Source organism: Mytilus californianus, unplaced genomic scaffold (assembly GCF_021869535.1).
Source record: "Mytilus californianus isolate M0D057914Y unplaced genomic scaffold, xbMytCali1.0.p SCAF_8, whole genome shotgun sequence".
In the NCBI taxonomy this organism is placed as follows: domain Eukaryota; kingdom Metazoa; phylum Mollusca; class Bivalvia; order Mytilida; family Mytilidae; genus Mytilus; species Mytilus californianus.
The window spans coordinates 51,631,633-51,646,662 of NW_026262734.1; the positions used below are offsets into that span (position 1 = coordinate 51,631,633).

General features: G+C 32.7%; 1 protein-coding gene across 4 annotated transcripts in view; it reads left to right on the forward strand.

The window, feature by feature from the left end:
• LOC127710844 (hemicentin-1-like) overlaps positions 1-15,030 on the forward strand; it is a 62,643-nt gene that overhangs the window by 34,552 nt on the left and 13,061 nt on the right. For all 4 annotated transcript variants that reach the window (XM_052216802.1, XM_052216803.1, XM_052216801.1 and 1 more), the window contains exons 4-6: positions 3,673-3,846; positions 5,899-6,053; positions 7,382-7,601. In XM_052216802.1, coding sequence (XP_052072762.1) covers positions 3,673-3,846; positions 5,899-6,053; positions 7,382-7,601 — 549 coding nt within the window. The remainder of the gene's footprint in view (positions 1-3,672; positions 3,847-5,898; positions 6,054-7,381; positions 7,602-15,030) is intronic.

The following is a 15,030-nucleotide window of genomic DNA, read 5'->3' on the forward strand; positions in this document are numbered from 1 at the left end:
TACCTGTAAAGTGCGAAACGGAATTATTGCGGAACGAAACAAAACAAAAGCGAAAACGAAACAAAACGAAATGAACAGTAACTGTTACTTAAAAGTTAATGTATAAAAATGAAAAGTTGGATAAGAAAATAAATATTTCTTAAAAGCGGAGAATTCATTTTAAAACAAGAAAAACGGCTCTGATTATGATCATTCTTAGTTAGGAATAAAGCACGAAATATATCAAATCATTTTTAATTGCAAAATAAATAATATAAAGAAGAAGTCAGTTTTTTTTAGACGAATTGAACATCACATGAGATAACAGTATCCTGATTTTTTTTAGGCTTTGCATCCATTATGAAAAATAATGTTAAACCTTTTTAAACCTGCATCAAAAAAGTTGATTTACGTTTAAAAAAACTCTAACATAAGCTTAGCGTTTCAGATAAATAATTCAGAACTATTTGGTTTCCCCAGCGCCCATCATTTAGGAGTAACAGTGAAAATTGACCAACTCGCAGAAGGCCAAATAGTATGGTAGGGTTGAGTATGTATATATTTTCTACTGAACTTTAAGCAATAAAATGACTCAATACACGTGGATTCTCTCAAATTTGATTTCATTTTTTTTTGTTTTGCTTTATGACTTCTTACTATCTGCAATCATGTCGGCAGCTGGAATCATTGACTGTACATTTTGAACGATCATCTCAGTAAACCTTTTATCAATTGTCTCGGTTGTTATAAATTGTTGGCCTTCAAATATTCGGCTTTTAAGCGTTCTTGATAAAGGTACATGTAGATCCAGAAAAGCGCTTCGGACGCATGCAATTGTTAACGTTTTGTTTTCATTTTTTATCGATTGCATGACGATCATATATTGCCTTGTATCATCGATTTCAGTTCTAAGTATAGGTACTATAGGAATACTGAATTCATGGTGCCTTAATTGTAGGGGGTTGTTGATATCTTTTTTACACTGCTACCCGCTATACACTGAATTCATGGTGCCTTAATTGTAGGGGGTTGTTGATATCTTTTTTACACTGCTACCCGCTATACACGCTGAATTTAAGAGTAAGATCAAATATTAGTAGCTTGGATTCAGGATACTGTTATAAGGTATCTAAATAAACTCATCATAGATACCAGGATGGAAATTTTGTTTTTGCACCAGACGCGCGTTTTGTCTATAGAAGACTCATCAGTGACGCTCGAATCAAATAAAGTTAAAAAGGCCAAATAAAGTAAACGTTAACATCCAACTCATCGTTCTAGTTTTGTAAAAGCTGAATACATCCATACCATATTAACGTATACCATCAACTTTTTTTTTAAGCTTCATATTTATGTAATAGTTACTGCTATACATTAAGCACCGATCTACCCATTTGTAGGTGTCGGCATTTTGAAATCGTGATTTGAAATAAATCTTTAAAAGTTCATATCAACGATAAATGGTAATCTATTTGGGAATTGGAAATATAAATATTGTCACTAAGGTGACACTAAATTTGACTTGGATACTTCCACAAGGGGCTTCAATAATGGTACATTTTTTAGGTGTGGATCAATGAATTTGAAAAGGTGGGGACCTAGTCAGGGAACGACCATTTAACTTCAAAGAGGGGGAGGTATGTTTTTTTCCTAAACAAATATTCTGATTCCCAATTTAACGAAAAAAAAATATTCTGTTCAAGCAGAGGACAAAAAAAGTATTCTGACTCAAGATTTTTCCCATACATTATAGTGTTAAATTTTGAACAAAATAATTTGATTGATAGCGTTGAAAAACCAAATAAAATTTGACTCCGACAAAAAACCATATCCTCCCTTGAAGTTAAATGGTTGCTCCCTTAGACAACGTTTGGACTGATGCTTGTAAAAAGTATATGCATTTATCATATATGTAGCTCTATTAATTGTCCTAAAACCGCCCTGTTTTTAAATAGCGAATAAAGGAAACGGGATTTTATTTGTTGTATTAAGGGATAGTTCCGTATTTGTTATTTGTGCATTTTTAAGTTTTCGCACGACAATCAACTTTGAGCGAAGTACAAGTACGCAGCGAAGTTTAGTCAGAATGAGGCGTGTAGAAAGAGTTCCAAGCTCTCTTCACGTTAAGAACCCCTGCAGTAACTCGTTGGTTTGTTGCAAGGCCACATTTCTGTCCCTATCCGATATACCCTCATTTTCCAGTGGCATTTAAATTTGCCGATATTCATCCTGAATGGACTCTTACAGGACCTACCCATTTTATTTATTGTTAATTTGTTATCGTCCTGAACATGCATGAAATATTTGCCACTGGCAACCAACAATCAATGATTTTGAAAATAGGCCGTTTATATACAAATTACAATGAAACTTAGGTTTCGACTCCCTCGGGCAAAGTAGCCCTTAGATGGATTTTGATATTTTTAACTTTCCTTTTGGCCATACACCTCTTCAATTGTTCCGGTTCTTATATTTACATGACTTTCAAATATTCAGTTTTCAGCGTTCTATAGGTAAATGTTTTACTTAAAATTCAGCGTTTTACATTGTCCTGTTTTTTCGAGAGCAACATTGGTGTATGGCCAAAGTCGACGTTAAAAATAGCAAAATCCATCGTGCACAGAGAGTGACATTCTCTCTACACGCCCCATTCTGACTGGACATATCTGCGTTCTTGTACTTTGCTCAAAGTTGATTGTTGTACGATAACTTAAAAATGCGCAAATAACAAATACGGAATTATCCCTTGATACAAAAAAATCCCGTTTCCTTTAAGTCGTTTTTTAAAAACAGAGGCGGTTTTAGGGGGGCAGGGGGCGGCCCACCCCTAACGGAGCTACATATATGATAAATGCATATCCTTTTTACAAGCATCGGTCCTAACGTTGTCTAACTAGTCCCCACATTTTCAAATTCATGGATCCGCACCTTAAATTTACCATTATTGAAGCCCCTCGTGGAGGTATACAAGTCAAATATAGTGTCACCTTAGTGACAATATTTAAATTTCCGATTCTCAAATAGATTACCATTTCGATTGGTTATTTCAACTTTTTAAAATTATTTCAAATTACGATTTCAAAATGCCGACACCTACAAATGAATAGATGGGCAACTATTCCCATAAATATGCAGGCTTAAAATAATGTTTAAGAAATAATTCATGGGGATTGAATATATCGTGATTTTATCACGGGTTGGACCTTTATGACAAATATTTTACCCTGAGCGATAGCGAGAGGTAAAATAGCGGCATAAAGGGACAACCGTGGTAAAATCATCATATATTCAAGTCCCCATGTATTATTTCGATTCTAACAGGACAAATACGGCAATTGTTTTGGAGCTCTAGATGAAGGCATTATTTGAATAAAAACCGCAATTTTTATACCTGTGCATGCAAAACAAATTTCTTGGTAGAGGGGTCTAAATACAACACTATATATATTACAGTACTATCGTATTATATAATCTGTACACACTGGTACTAACTGATAACAACAACGTACGCTTACATCACTGGTTTAATACATGTATTTCTGTGTCTAACGCTGATACTGAGCATTTTGATGTGTATCATGTATATATCGGTTTAAAAGATAGTGTCACTAAAAGAAGTTTGGTTTGGGATTCTGTATTTAATGAAAAATTTCTCTTTGCTTTTGTATCTACCATATTTATTTGCTATTTTAGATTTTTCGGACGGACATCCGCAGTACAGAATTTTTAATAAAGGGGAAACATATGTTACTGTTCAGATAATGTCTAATTACTTGCAATGGGAAGGTGAATACATATGTACAGTAAGAGAGAAGACTCCAAATCCTACAACATGGACAACAGAACCTGTATATATAAAGTATACAAGTATGTAAAATGAAATAATACTATTAGAGATAATTAAAATGTAAATGAAAAACGCATTGCTTGAATGGTGCAAATGATTATGATGCAAATTATGAACGTACATACATTTTACCGGACAAATTACATATAGCGCATGTATAGATGATGATAGGTAAATAAGTCCTTAATGTGCTCCTTTGTGGTTATACATTTTATCAGTACCGGGATAGTTTTTTAATTTTTCGAAAGTGGCATTAAAACAATCATTACACCTTAGGAACGACATTATACTTGTAATGTACATATGAAGAGACGTTATGATAAAGCTTACATGAACAGCAAGAGTTCCAAGGCATCTGCTTATATTGCTTGATAAAAATTTAACCCTATATCGATCGTGAAAATTAGCAAATAGTAAAAGATAAGCAGACGGCATACAATGAATAAAAATACCATAGAGAAGTATAAGATATCTTCAGACAAAAAACTATGTAGCAATGGTGCAATTATTTAAGATTTAAATATTTGCAATTTCGTATTAACATTTACATTGCATATGTTATGTCTTCAAAAACTAGTTTTGCCAACATTTGATGCAAATCGAAACTTAAAAAGATATTTAACTACAACGTTCACATTCAGAATTCAGTGTTGCTTATTTAAAAGAAAAGGTTCGCATAAAAATATCATACAGATTGTCATCACCGGGAGGATTATAAAAGTTTAATTCGGAAAAACATTTTTAATATGTTTCAACTAACTCGAAATATAACAAATTTAAAACTTTAATGCAGAAAAAGTGTCGGTTTATTATTGACAAAAATATCAATAGGAATCTTATTTGTCGACTGAAATGCTACAAATAGTTCGAGGAAATAAAACTAAGTGTAATTTTTAAAAATGATATTTTTTTCTGTTTCTAGTAGAGAAATTTGTGTCTTATAAATTTGTAATTCTTTACAAGTTCATGTGAAGTGTACACTTTCAAACTTCACACATATTTCCAATGGCTTTATGACGTCATAAGTTTGTATGAGAACATGAAAAATGTATTCATCCCTCAACACAATAATTATTGTATATGTAGAGGAAAAACAATAGACAATAAAAAGGACTTAATTAAATGAATGAGTCATTCTTAATTAGTATCAAATCTAATGTCCATCTGAACAAAATACAAATATAATAATGATGATGGATGGCTGCTTAACGTCAAGTGGCAAATTAATATGCATATTCAGGACGAAAACATGTTAATTTAATATGATTATTAACCTTGCTTTGTACTAAACCGACACACGGAGTCGGATTTTTAACGTGTTTGTTCACAAGGTAACAATCCGCAGGAAGACATGTCACCTTACTCGGACCCATTATTCTGACTCCGAGCCGACCAGTCCTTGCTCTTACTCATTAATGCTGTGTACTTAGTGAAGAGGCAGCAAATACCAATTTCAAAGTCTTTGGTTTGACCCGGCCGGGGTTGTAACCCACGACCTCCCGCCCTCGAGGTGGACACGCAACCGCGAGACCACCGAGGCTTTATAAATACAAATATAATACTGGTGAATAATTATGATTCTTGGATTGTGGATGTGGATTAGAATACCAAACACTGAAAATGTTACTCCCTCTTAGCATGCAAGTACACTACTAGTTTGCTGTTCTGTTCCAAAGCGAACCATCTGACATCACCCACGATATTGTGTAAGGTGACAATCAAAATCTCTTTGTATATACAACTTTTAAAACATTTCTAACTGACATGTTGCATAACGGATTTTTTTCATGAACATACTAATACTATTTTACATCTAAAATCATGAACCGTCCAATATCACTTTTACAGTGCTTTATGCAATTCTCAAGGTTTTTAAAAATAAGGAGGCGGGGCGCGATTGCAAATGATTAAATGACCACTAGAGATCAAATGTTATGGGCGTAAGCAACTAAACGTCTCAATGTGGCCTTCAACAATGATCAAAAAGTCAGAACGTAAACTGATAGTTAGCCAAACAGACTCTTTATGTCAATATGTTTTTAATGCAATCCCTTTTTATTTGATTAATGTAGCTTCTCCAAAAATCACAGGCTACAAGTATGATAGAAATTTGAATCTGGGGTTCTTAGTTAATGGTACTGATTTTCGATTCCAATGCATAGCCACAGGCATCCCAAAACCTAATATAACATGGACAAAAAAAGGAGATGAACAATTCCTGTCAGTGGTATGTGTGTATAGGTAGTATAAGTAACTGTCGCCATATATGTTAAAAGGCGTTGCTGACTGTTAATATGATTGTATGCATTCATTGCATATTATGTTTCAAGTACTAATTTACCTTTTTAGAAGTTTCATATTCAAATCGTTCATTCAATTCGAATATAAAATATAAAGTGCAAACATTTGGAATATTTACAATATTGGGCTAAATATAAGCAAAACGAATTAATAAATGGTTCTGTGACTACCTTCCGTAGTAAGAACAAAAATGAGAATAATTTTTAAATGAAGAAGATGGACATGGAGGCTGAAAATTTCATCGTAAGTACCAACGAGTAAAGCAATATGACTATAAGCCATGATAAGTTTTATCAAAGAATTTAAAACTACCACTAAACATTTATTAGATTATATAGTTTAGTATGTCACACGCTCGTTTTTTCCATAGTAACCATTAGCGACGCCCGAATAAAAACAATTTGATTGTATGCATTCATTGCGTATTATTTTTCAACTACTAATTAAGTTAAGTTTCTGAAAGAAAAAAAAAAAAAAAAAAACAGCAAAAGCCTTACGCCTTGGCTCTTATGTCAGTTGTATGTATTTTTAAAATTTTGTCTTGCCGTAATGAAATTCAAACTTAAGGTTATTTTCACTCTTTTATCATATGGTTTCATCTATTGGACAACACAATTGTCATAGATATAAATTGAACATAATAAAATTGAGAATGGAAATGGGGAATGTGTCAAAGAGACAACAACCCGACCATAGAACAGACAACAGCAGAAGGTCACTAACAGGTCTTCAATGCAGCGAGAAATTCCCGCACCCGGAGGCGTCCTTCAGCTGGCCTCTAAACAAATATATATACTAGTTCAGTGATAATGAACGCCATACTAAACTCCAAATTGTACACAAGAAACTAAAATTAAAAATAATACAAGACTAACAAAGGCTAGAGGCTCCCGACTTGGGACAGGCGCAAAAATGCGGCGGGGTTAAACATGTTTATGAGATCTCAATAAGTATGGCCAGTCAAAATGTTATTTGTCCAACGGATATAGTTGTGAATATAATTTGTTTTAAGATGAGAAAAATATTAAAAAGATCGTCAATTTATTAACAGTCCCATCTTGTTCCTAATTGGAAATACACGACCAATTTGTTTTATCCATAAACATATTACCGTTTAAAGAATGTTGATCCACTTTTCTTAGTAAAAGTGAGAATCGCTCTTTGTCAAAAACACAAATTGTCGATCAATTAATTAATTTTGTTGATACTTTAAGTCTATTGTTTAACTTCTCCGTTGCTTATCTGTTTTGACAGGGCCCCATGTTACATTTTCCATCAATAACCAAAGCTGAAGATGGAAAGTATTTTTGTACAGCTGATAATGGCGTAGGAAGAGCAATAGATATCGGAACATTTATAGAAGTCAACAGATACAAACCGACGATGAAATATGATTCTATTCCTATTAGGACAGTTACAGAATATGAAATAAACGAGTATTGGGTAGATGGAAAAATGAAAGTCTTAGTTCAAGGTAAGCTTACATAACCACGACTAGTCTCTCTGAAGTAATATGAAAAGGGTTGAATCTCTTTTTGTGTGCACTATATCGATACCAATATTCTATAAGCGAAATGTTTTTTATAGGTCATAAATGTCAAACTACCCTTTTTCATTGAGTCAAATGACATCACTTTTAATAGACAAACTTTGTCTCATATTTGATCATTTACCTGGATTAATTGATAATACATACTTATTATAAAAGATAAGTTATGTACTAGAGTGAGACAATTATAGGTTTCATAACAAGTAAGAATTAAATATAGCTTGATTTCAACTCGAGTTATTCAATTTCAATATAATAATAAACAAGCCTTCGGCGATTTTATTATTACTATCTAAATTTATTAACGAAAGTTAATAGCAAGCGATATCCAATTCTCACGAGTTGTTAAACCTATTTCTTTTATGATCAACACTCAAATTGTCTTAAATGAAATATTCCGTGAATCGTTGATCTAGTCTTTTGCACATACCAGAATGACGTCATATGTTCTTTTCCGGAGTCAAACGTTAACATCAGACATCTTAAGGAGACTCGAGGCTATAAACACTTTATATAAGAAATTCCCGAAAACTTGGTATCTTATCCCTTTAAGTGAGTGGATCTAAATAATAAAAAAAATTAAGGGGTCACCGTTCATTTAAGCGTTTTATAGGCCACTAAAATAAGGAGGGTTTTTTGCCGTTTTACAAAAGAATAATAGGGAAAATTGTGTGTTGACATTCTTAGATTTTAATATCGGATATAATTTATATAAGATTTTGTTTAAATTTGTTTTACAACAAGCACAAGTATAGTTTTACATGTTCAGCTAAAAAAATATATAGGTCACCGTTAGTTTAAGAAAGATATTTCACATTCTTAATCCAATTATCCATTTTTGGCGGGAAAAGACTAATAGGGAAAATATCAACGGCATTACCTTCATCCTAAAAAAAATGAGAGAACTAAATTACAGATTTCCATTAAACTTTTTATTATTAGAGAATTATAAGTAAAGTTCAGAAAAAGCAAAAAAAAAAAAAAAAAAAAAAATAGGGGGTCACCAATCTTTTAAGAGAGATAAATCCCTTAAAGGGTAAAACCATGGCAACAACAAAAAATGGCTATTTTTGATAAAATTCAACTTTTTCTGCCGTTTTTAGCTAAAATTATATGAAATGAAAACCTAATTTTGGTTTACAATACCCCATAGTGATATGCATGCCCACAATGAATTTTATGTCACATGGTCAAATCGTAAGGTCAAAGGTCAATGTCATGGCATTCATAAATTAATGTTAATTCATAAATGTTGAAGTGTTTTCTATAAGATCATTTGATTAATAAATCAAAGTTTACAGATATACTTTAATACATAATTTAAACAAGAAGTGGAAGGTGGAACTAAATGATATATAATTCAATTGTAAAAGTCACAATTGTTAAAATAGTTAAACTTGGAGTGAAGGGAACAATCTAGATCATTTTAAATACCAAATATTTAGAAGGAAAAGTACCAAACTTTTATAGATTATGACCTACTGGGAAAATTGCTTCTTATTTGACCTAATGTCAATAGGACATACAAACTAAAAAGATGTACTCAGTGGCGGATCCAGAAATTTGCATAAGGGGAAGGGGGCCCACTGACTGCCTAAGAGGGGGCCCGCTCTAGTTATGCTTCAGTGATTCCCTATATAATCAACCAAATTTTTCCCCCAAAAAAGAAGGCCCGGACACCCACCACCCCCACCCCCCTCGAAATCCGCATCTGGTACTAGTTTACTATATGATTAGATAGATAAACAAAATTAATTTCCCCTCTATTCCTCCAAGTCTGATATGGGGAAACCTCAAACATAAATTCCATCAAAAAATAAAAGAGGTGCATAATGGCATTTGGAATTATGATTCTCTGCAAACTTCATGACTTATGTTACACTTTCTTGGTTTTTGTGAAAAAGTTAAAGGTTTAGATTAATATGTTGTATGTGCCTGTCCAAAGTCAGCAGCCTGTAATTCAGTGGTTTTCATTTGTTGTTGTCACACTTTTTTTGTGTTATTTTACATAAATCAGGCTGTTAGTTTTCTTTTTTGAATTGCTTTACATTTGTCATTTCGTTTTATAGCTTGCTATGCGGTATGCGGTATGGAGTTGGCTCATTATTGAAGGCCATAGGGTGACCTATAGTTGTTAACTTCTATGTCTTTTAGTCTCTGATGGAAAGTTTTCTCAGTGGCAATCATGCCGCGTCTCATTGGCAATCAAATCCCATCTTTTTATATATATTTGACATTTTAGACATATAGCTGACGAAAAATAACATACAGGACAGCTTCTATGTTTAATGTATAATGAATTATTAGAGGAGCCATTTATATCTAAGTTTAACAAACAAATTCTTCTTTCATTTCATAGGAGTACTTGTTTATGTATAAAAATTAATACATGAGATAGTTGAACATGATACACCAGCCATTTAACCCTTTTATGATTTTGAAATTACATACATAAAAAATGTCAGGTTGAATAGTGTTTAAGATTTGTATTAACTAGAAAATGTTTCTATAAGGCACAGGATGTCCCGCCAATAAATGTAGGTCACAGTAATCAAATTTTTGATGAGCTGTGATGTGCTGTAGTGGTGATATATCACTATAGATTTCTGTGAAATCAACCTAAACGCAAGACTTAACCAAAGACACTAAAGCATGAAATGTAGGTCATAGTGACTCAAGTAATGTGTTATACTACTAGTATACAAGATATCTGTGGTGAATAAAAATCACTGATATATTAACATACGTTTCTGAGAAATGGGGCTATATGTAAATGCAAAACTTAACTGGATAGGGATGTACATACTTATGGACGGACAAGGGTATATCTATACAATCCATCCCCATTTGTGGCAGGCATATTAAATCCAATCTTGGTATCTACTTTAAATATAAATAACAACATGCAGTATACTGGTGACAAAAGAATTCATTTATGGTTATATTTAAGTTACCATACTTAACTGATCCAGATTACATAAATTCCAAAAACAATTAACCCATTTAGAAATGTTGAAAAGCATGGTTTGATTAGCAGCAGGCCAACTTTACAGAATTATTCCATTGATATAACCTTATAACCTTATGACTGTTCATAGTGCGCACGTTTTTTGTATTCAGTTCTGCAAATCATGTTATGCAAATAAATGTCACTCCCCTCTCCCTCGTACAAGAATTTTAAGTGTACACATGTTTTTATGCCAAAACAGTGTTTTTGAGATTTATAAAGTTTTCAACAGTAAATTAAGTTGATTAGTGTCCCTGTGTCATTTACTATACTACCTTTATTTTCTTTGGTAGGATAGTAAGTTCTGTATTCATTTTTATGTGGAAATATGTGTTATGGCCTATATTGACCAAAATATAATTTTTAATCATACATGGCCAAGACCATATTATACTCATGTGGTATGATATTTGTAACTTTTTTTTTCATTCAAGGTACATTAAATATATTTGGAAGAATTATTTAAACAAAAAAACCTTAAAATTTTTAAATTGGTAGAAAAAAATACATTTTTACGTAAGCCACCTTCATCTGAAAATCTCTTTTTTTCAGGCACAGGCTCATATTAATTTAGTTAATTAGTTTTAAATAGTTATAATAAAATTTGAATCTTTGATACATTGAATGATTCTTTAATTGCTTTAAATACACGCTACATTATATATTAGGGCATTTAAAAAGCAAATGTTTGCAAAATTTAATTTTTAAAATCACAAATCTTGATAGTTGAAATTGTTAAATTAAATGTAAAACATAAACACCCAAAGTTAAATGATTAAAATAGACATATTGTCTATAATGAAGACTGTATTGTCATGAAATTGTGTCGACTCTTCTATATTTCCCTAATCTAAGGTCATGCCAAGATTAAAAAAAAGATGTCTATTCCATTTGAAAACACAATTATTTCTTAGCATAGGTGGATTTAGGGGGGAGGTAAATATATGGTTAATGCATAGCCTTTTTATATGTCTCACTCCAAACGTTGCCTAGTTTAGGGGCCCTGGGCCCCCCTTTTTCAAAATCCTGGTTCCACATCTGTGTAGTGCATTTCTTTAAGACAATAAATAAAAATTAAAAAAAAAGAAATCACACTTGCATTTTTCTAAAAAAATTTACAGTGTTATGTACTACTTTTAGGAAAAATTAGATCAAAACTATATAAAAGTCTACCACTTCTAACTACAAATATGGACACTATTATGTTAAGGGGGTCTGTCATTCAGTTTGACAGCTCCGTACATACATGTACTAATTTTTGCCTTGTTCAACTAACCCAAATCACTACTTTACCTAAAAAATCATGGTCCTTATTGTTTTACATAAACATAAGGAGATGTGGTATGATTGCCAATGAGACAACTATCAACCAAAAGTCAAATGAAGTGGATGTTAACAATTATAGGCAACCGTACGGCATCAACAATGAGAAAAACCCATACCGTATGGTCGGCTTTAAAAGGCCCCGACATGAAAAATACGAAACAATTCAATTGAGAAAACTAATGTACTTTTATTCTTCTAATTACTAGTTTATGCATAAATATAGAGAAAATAATGAGGAAAGTGTATGAAAACAAGTTGTAAGTAAGACATTGTCCACACTAGGGACTATATTTGTAAATCAAAGGATGATAACTGTGTAGAGGACCAAATGTCATCCATTTCAGTTAACATGTCAATAATGAAACATTGAAAAAACAGGTATCTTTCTTAAATCATGTTAATACAGAGAATTTGGACCCGCGAGCCGAGCCCTCTTTAATATTTTTCAACGCTTCAGAATGTAATAAAATTTAATAAAAAGAAGATTTCCACGAACAAATAGTGTGTTTTGTATTTTATTAAAGACATCACATATGTCCGTTGCCATGGACGAAATGTACATCGCCTTAACCTTTGAAAATTAACAATGACCTACATGTGACGAATATTCCTATGGAAAAGTCGTTATATCGTCTCCTGATGCTGGATAAGCCAATCAAAATTAATGCAGTTTTCGTATCATTTTTTCGTATCACATTCCGTGCAGTGTGATACGAAAAATATCTCTTCATGCAAGAAATAGACAACAAGCCACAATCATAAGAGAAGAGATATTCACAAATCCTGTAGACTAAACTATCGATAGATATATTTAAATGAATTTTGATAGGAATAATAGATGAGCCAATTGTGGTGAAGGAAATACAATGATTATCGTTAACCTCCGTTCTTGCTTTGGTCAATGTTGCTCAAAGGCAAGTTTCATGTGTAGTGTAATGTTTTTTGTATTTTTTTTCTGCTGACTTTGGTGTTTTATTTAATGGTTAAGTATGTCAACTTATGCATCTCGCCAATGTGTTGTTGTGCTGTGGTCATTTTCTGTATTCTTGTCTTTCATTTTTGCTTATGTTAGGGACTCTGTTGGATTTTTTTTAATGAAAAAAATACACAAAAAGCATTTATTATTTGAAATATATTTGTGGTAGAAATATACTAGGACAAGAGTTTTCATTTTTATGTTTGACCTTTGACCCCAAGCATCTGCCTGATATTCATAAATATATACCTTTTGTCTGCCAACATTCCAATTTACAATAAAAACACACTTAAAAACTTTGTAATATTACTACCGCAGCACACATCATACACAAAATGAGCAAAAAGAATGCAAAAACTAACTATTCCTTATAGCGTATGACCATTGTACGTGGAAATCTTATTTCGCACAGGAAAATACGGGAAACTGTACAAGTTAGGACAAAACGTTAAAAAACGAAATTTTCAAATGTTTTGAATTTTTAATTTGCATGTCCTTTTTTGACCATATAATTTACACAAATAACAGTTTCTTGTTTTAGAAGTGTAGCAAGTGTTTAATAAGACTACCATTGTTGGATGCAAAAGTCGGTTTGTCTAAGGTCCAGGGTAAAAACTGACCCCCCCCCCCCCCCCTCTACCATTTTTTATTATGATAAAATCAAAGAAAATTAGTTTCAATCCACCTTTCCATGTGAAACTATCTACATCAACCTTAAAGATTTCCAGATTTCAGACAGTAATAATAAAGTAAGCATAGAAATAAAAATAAAAAACACAAATCCAGGCACGTATCATATTTATTATGCACATAATTTGTTTTCCCTATTTACTGCAAAAAATAACTCAAAAGAGTCAAAAAAGAAAGACACGCAGCTTTGCTTCAAGTTATGATTTTGTAATTATTTTTGTGGTTACGTTAACGTTGCTGTCTTGAACTTTATACATCTCCTTTCATTCATGAGCAAAGATAACAAAATTATTGACAGTTTGTTTCATGTCCAGTGGCAAATATTTCAAACACATTCAGGATGAGAACAAAATATAAATAGATGTAATAGCTTGGTTCTGTAATAGGGATCGACGGGGGAAAATGAGGGGAATTTCAACAGTCACCAGCTGAAAATGTGGGTATAATATATCGGACATGAATTTTCTCCTTTGCATCAGGCTACCCACGGACCCATATAAGAGTTGCTGCAAAAATTCCTAACGTGCAGGGAGCGTGGTACTCTCTCTTCACGGGGCCTCAATTCGTCCCTATTCTAACCGGACGTGGTTGTGTATTCACACATCCCGCACAACCAAACGGATGCTCCACTTTGCCAAGGGTTTTACTTGTGGTCGGAGGAAAACCATATTTCTATACCACAGTCACCTTTGGGGTTCAAGGATGAAGACATGCTACTGTAAATGTCTTGTATGTACAGAAAATGAGAATAACACAGGCCTGTTTATACGTAACATATATATGTACAGGCACTCTTTCATACATTCAATTCAAAATATGGACTTAAAATATGAACAATTTCATTATTTGTTATGAATTAATCTAATTTAATATGGCCATGTTCAGATATTATTATGTTGGTATCTTCTTCTGAAAAAAAATAGAGCTAAATTTCCCTGAATATATTAGACATCCGGACAATTTCCAAAGAGTTTTCATCATTATCTATATTTAGAGTATGGTATGTTCTTGTGTATACTTTGAAGGTCTAACCACAACATTATGACATTTCTTTAAAAACATATCACCTAATTATTGGTCGAAGCTGCAACTAAGGTAGATTGTTACAAGTCTGCACATGTACATTTGTACCACAACAATGAAGAAGAATAGCATACTTTACCAAAACCAATAAATTTGAGAATGGAAACGGGGATGGCAAAAGAGACGACAACCCGACCAAAGAGCAGAAAAAAGCCGAAGACTACCAATGGGTCTTCAACACAGTTAGAAAACCTCGCAACCGGAGGCGGGCTACAGCTGGCCCCTCAATAATAATGTATACTAGTTCATCGAAATGGACGCCACACTAAACT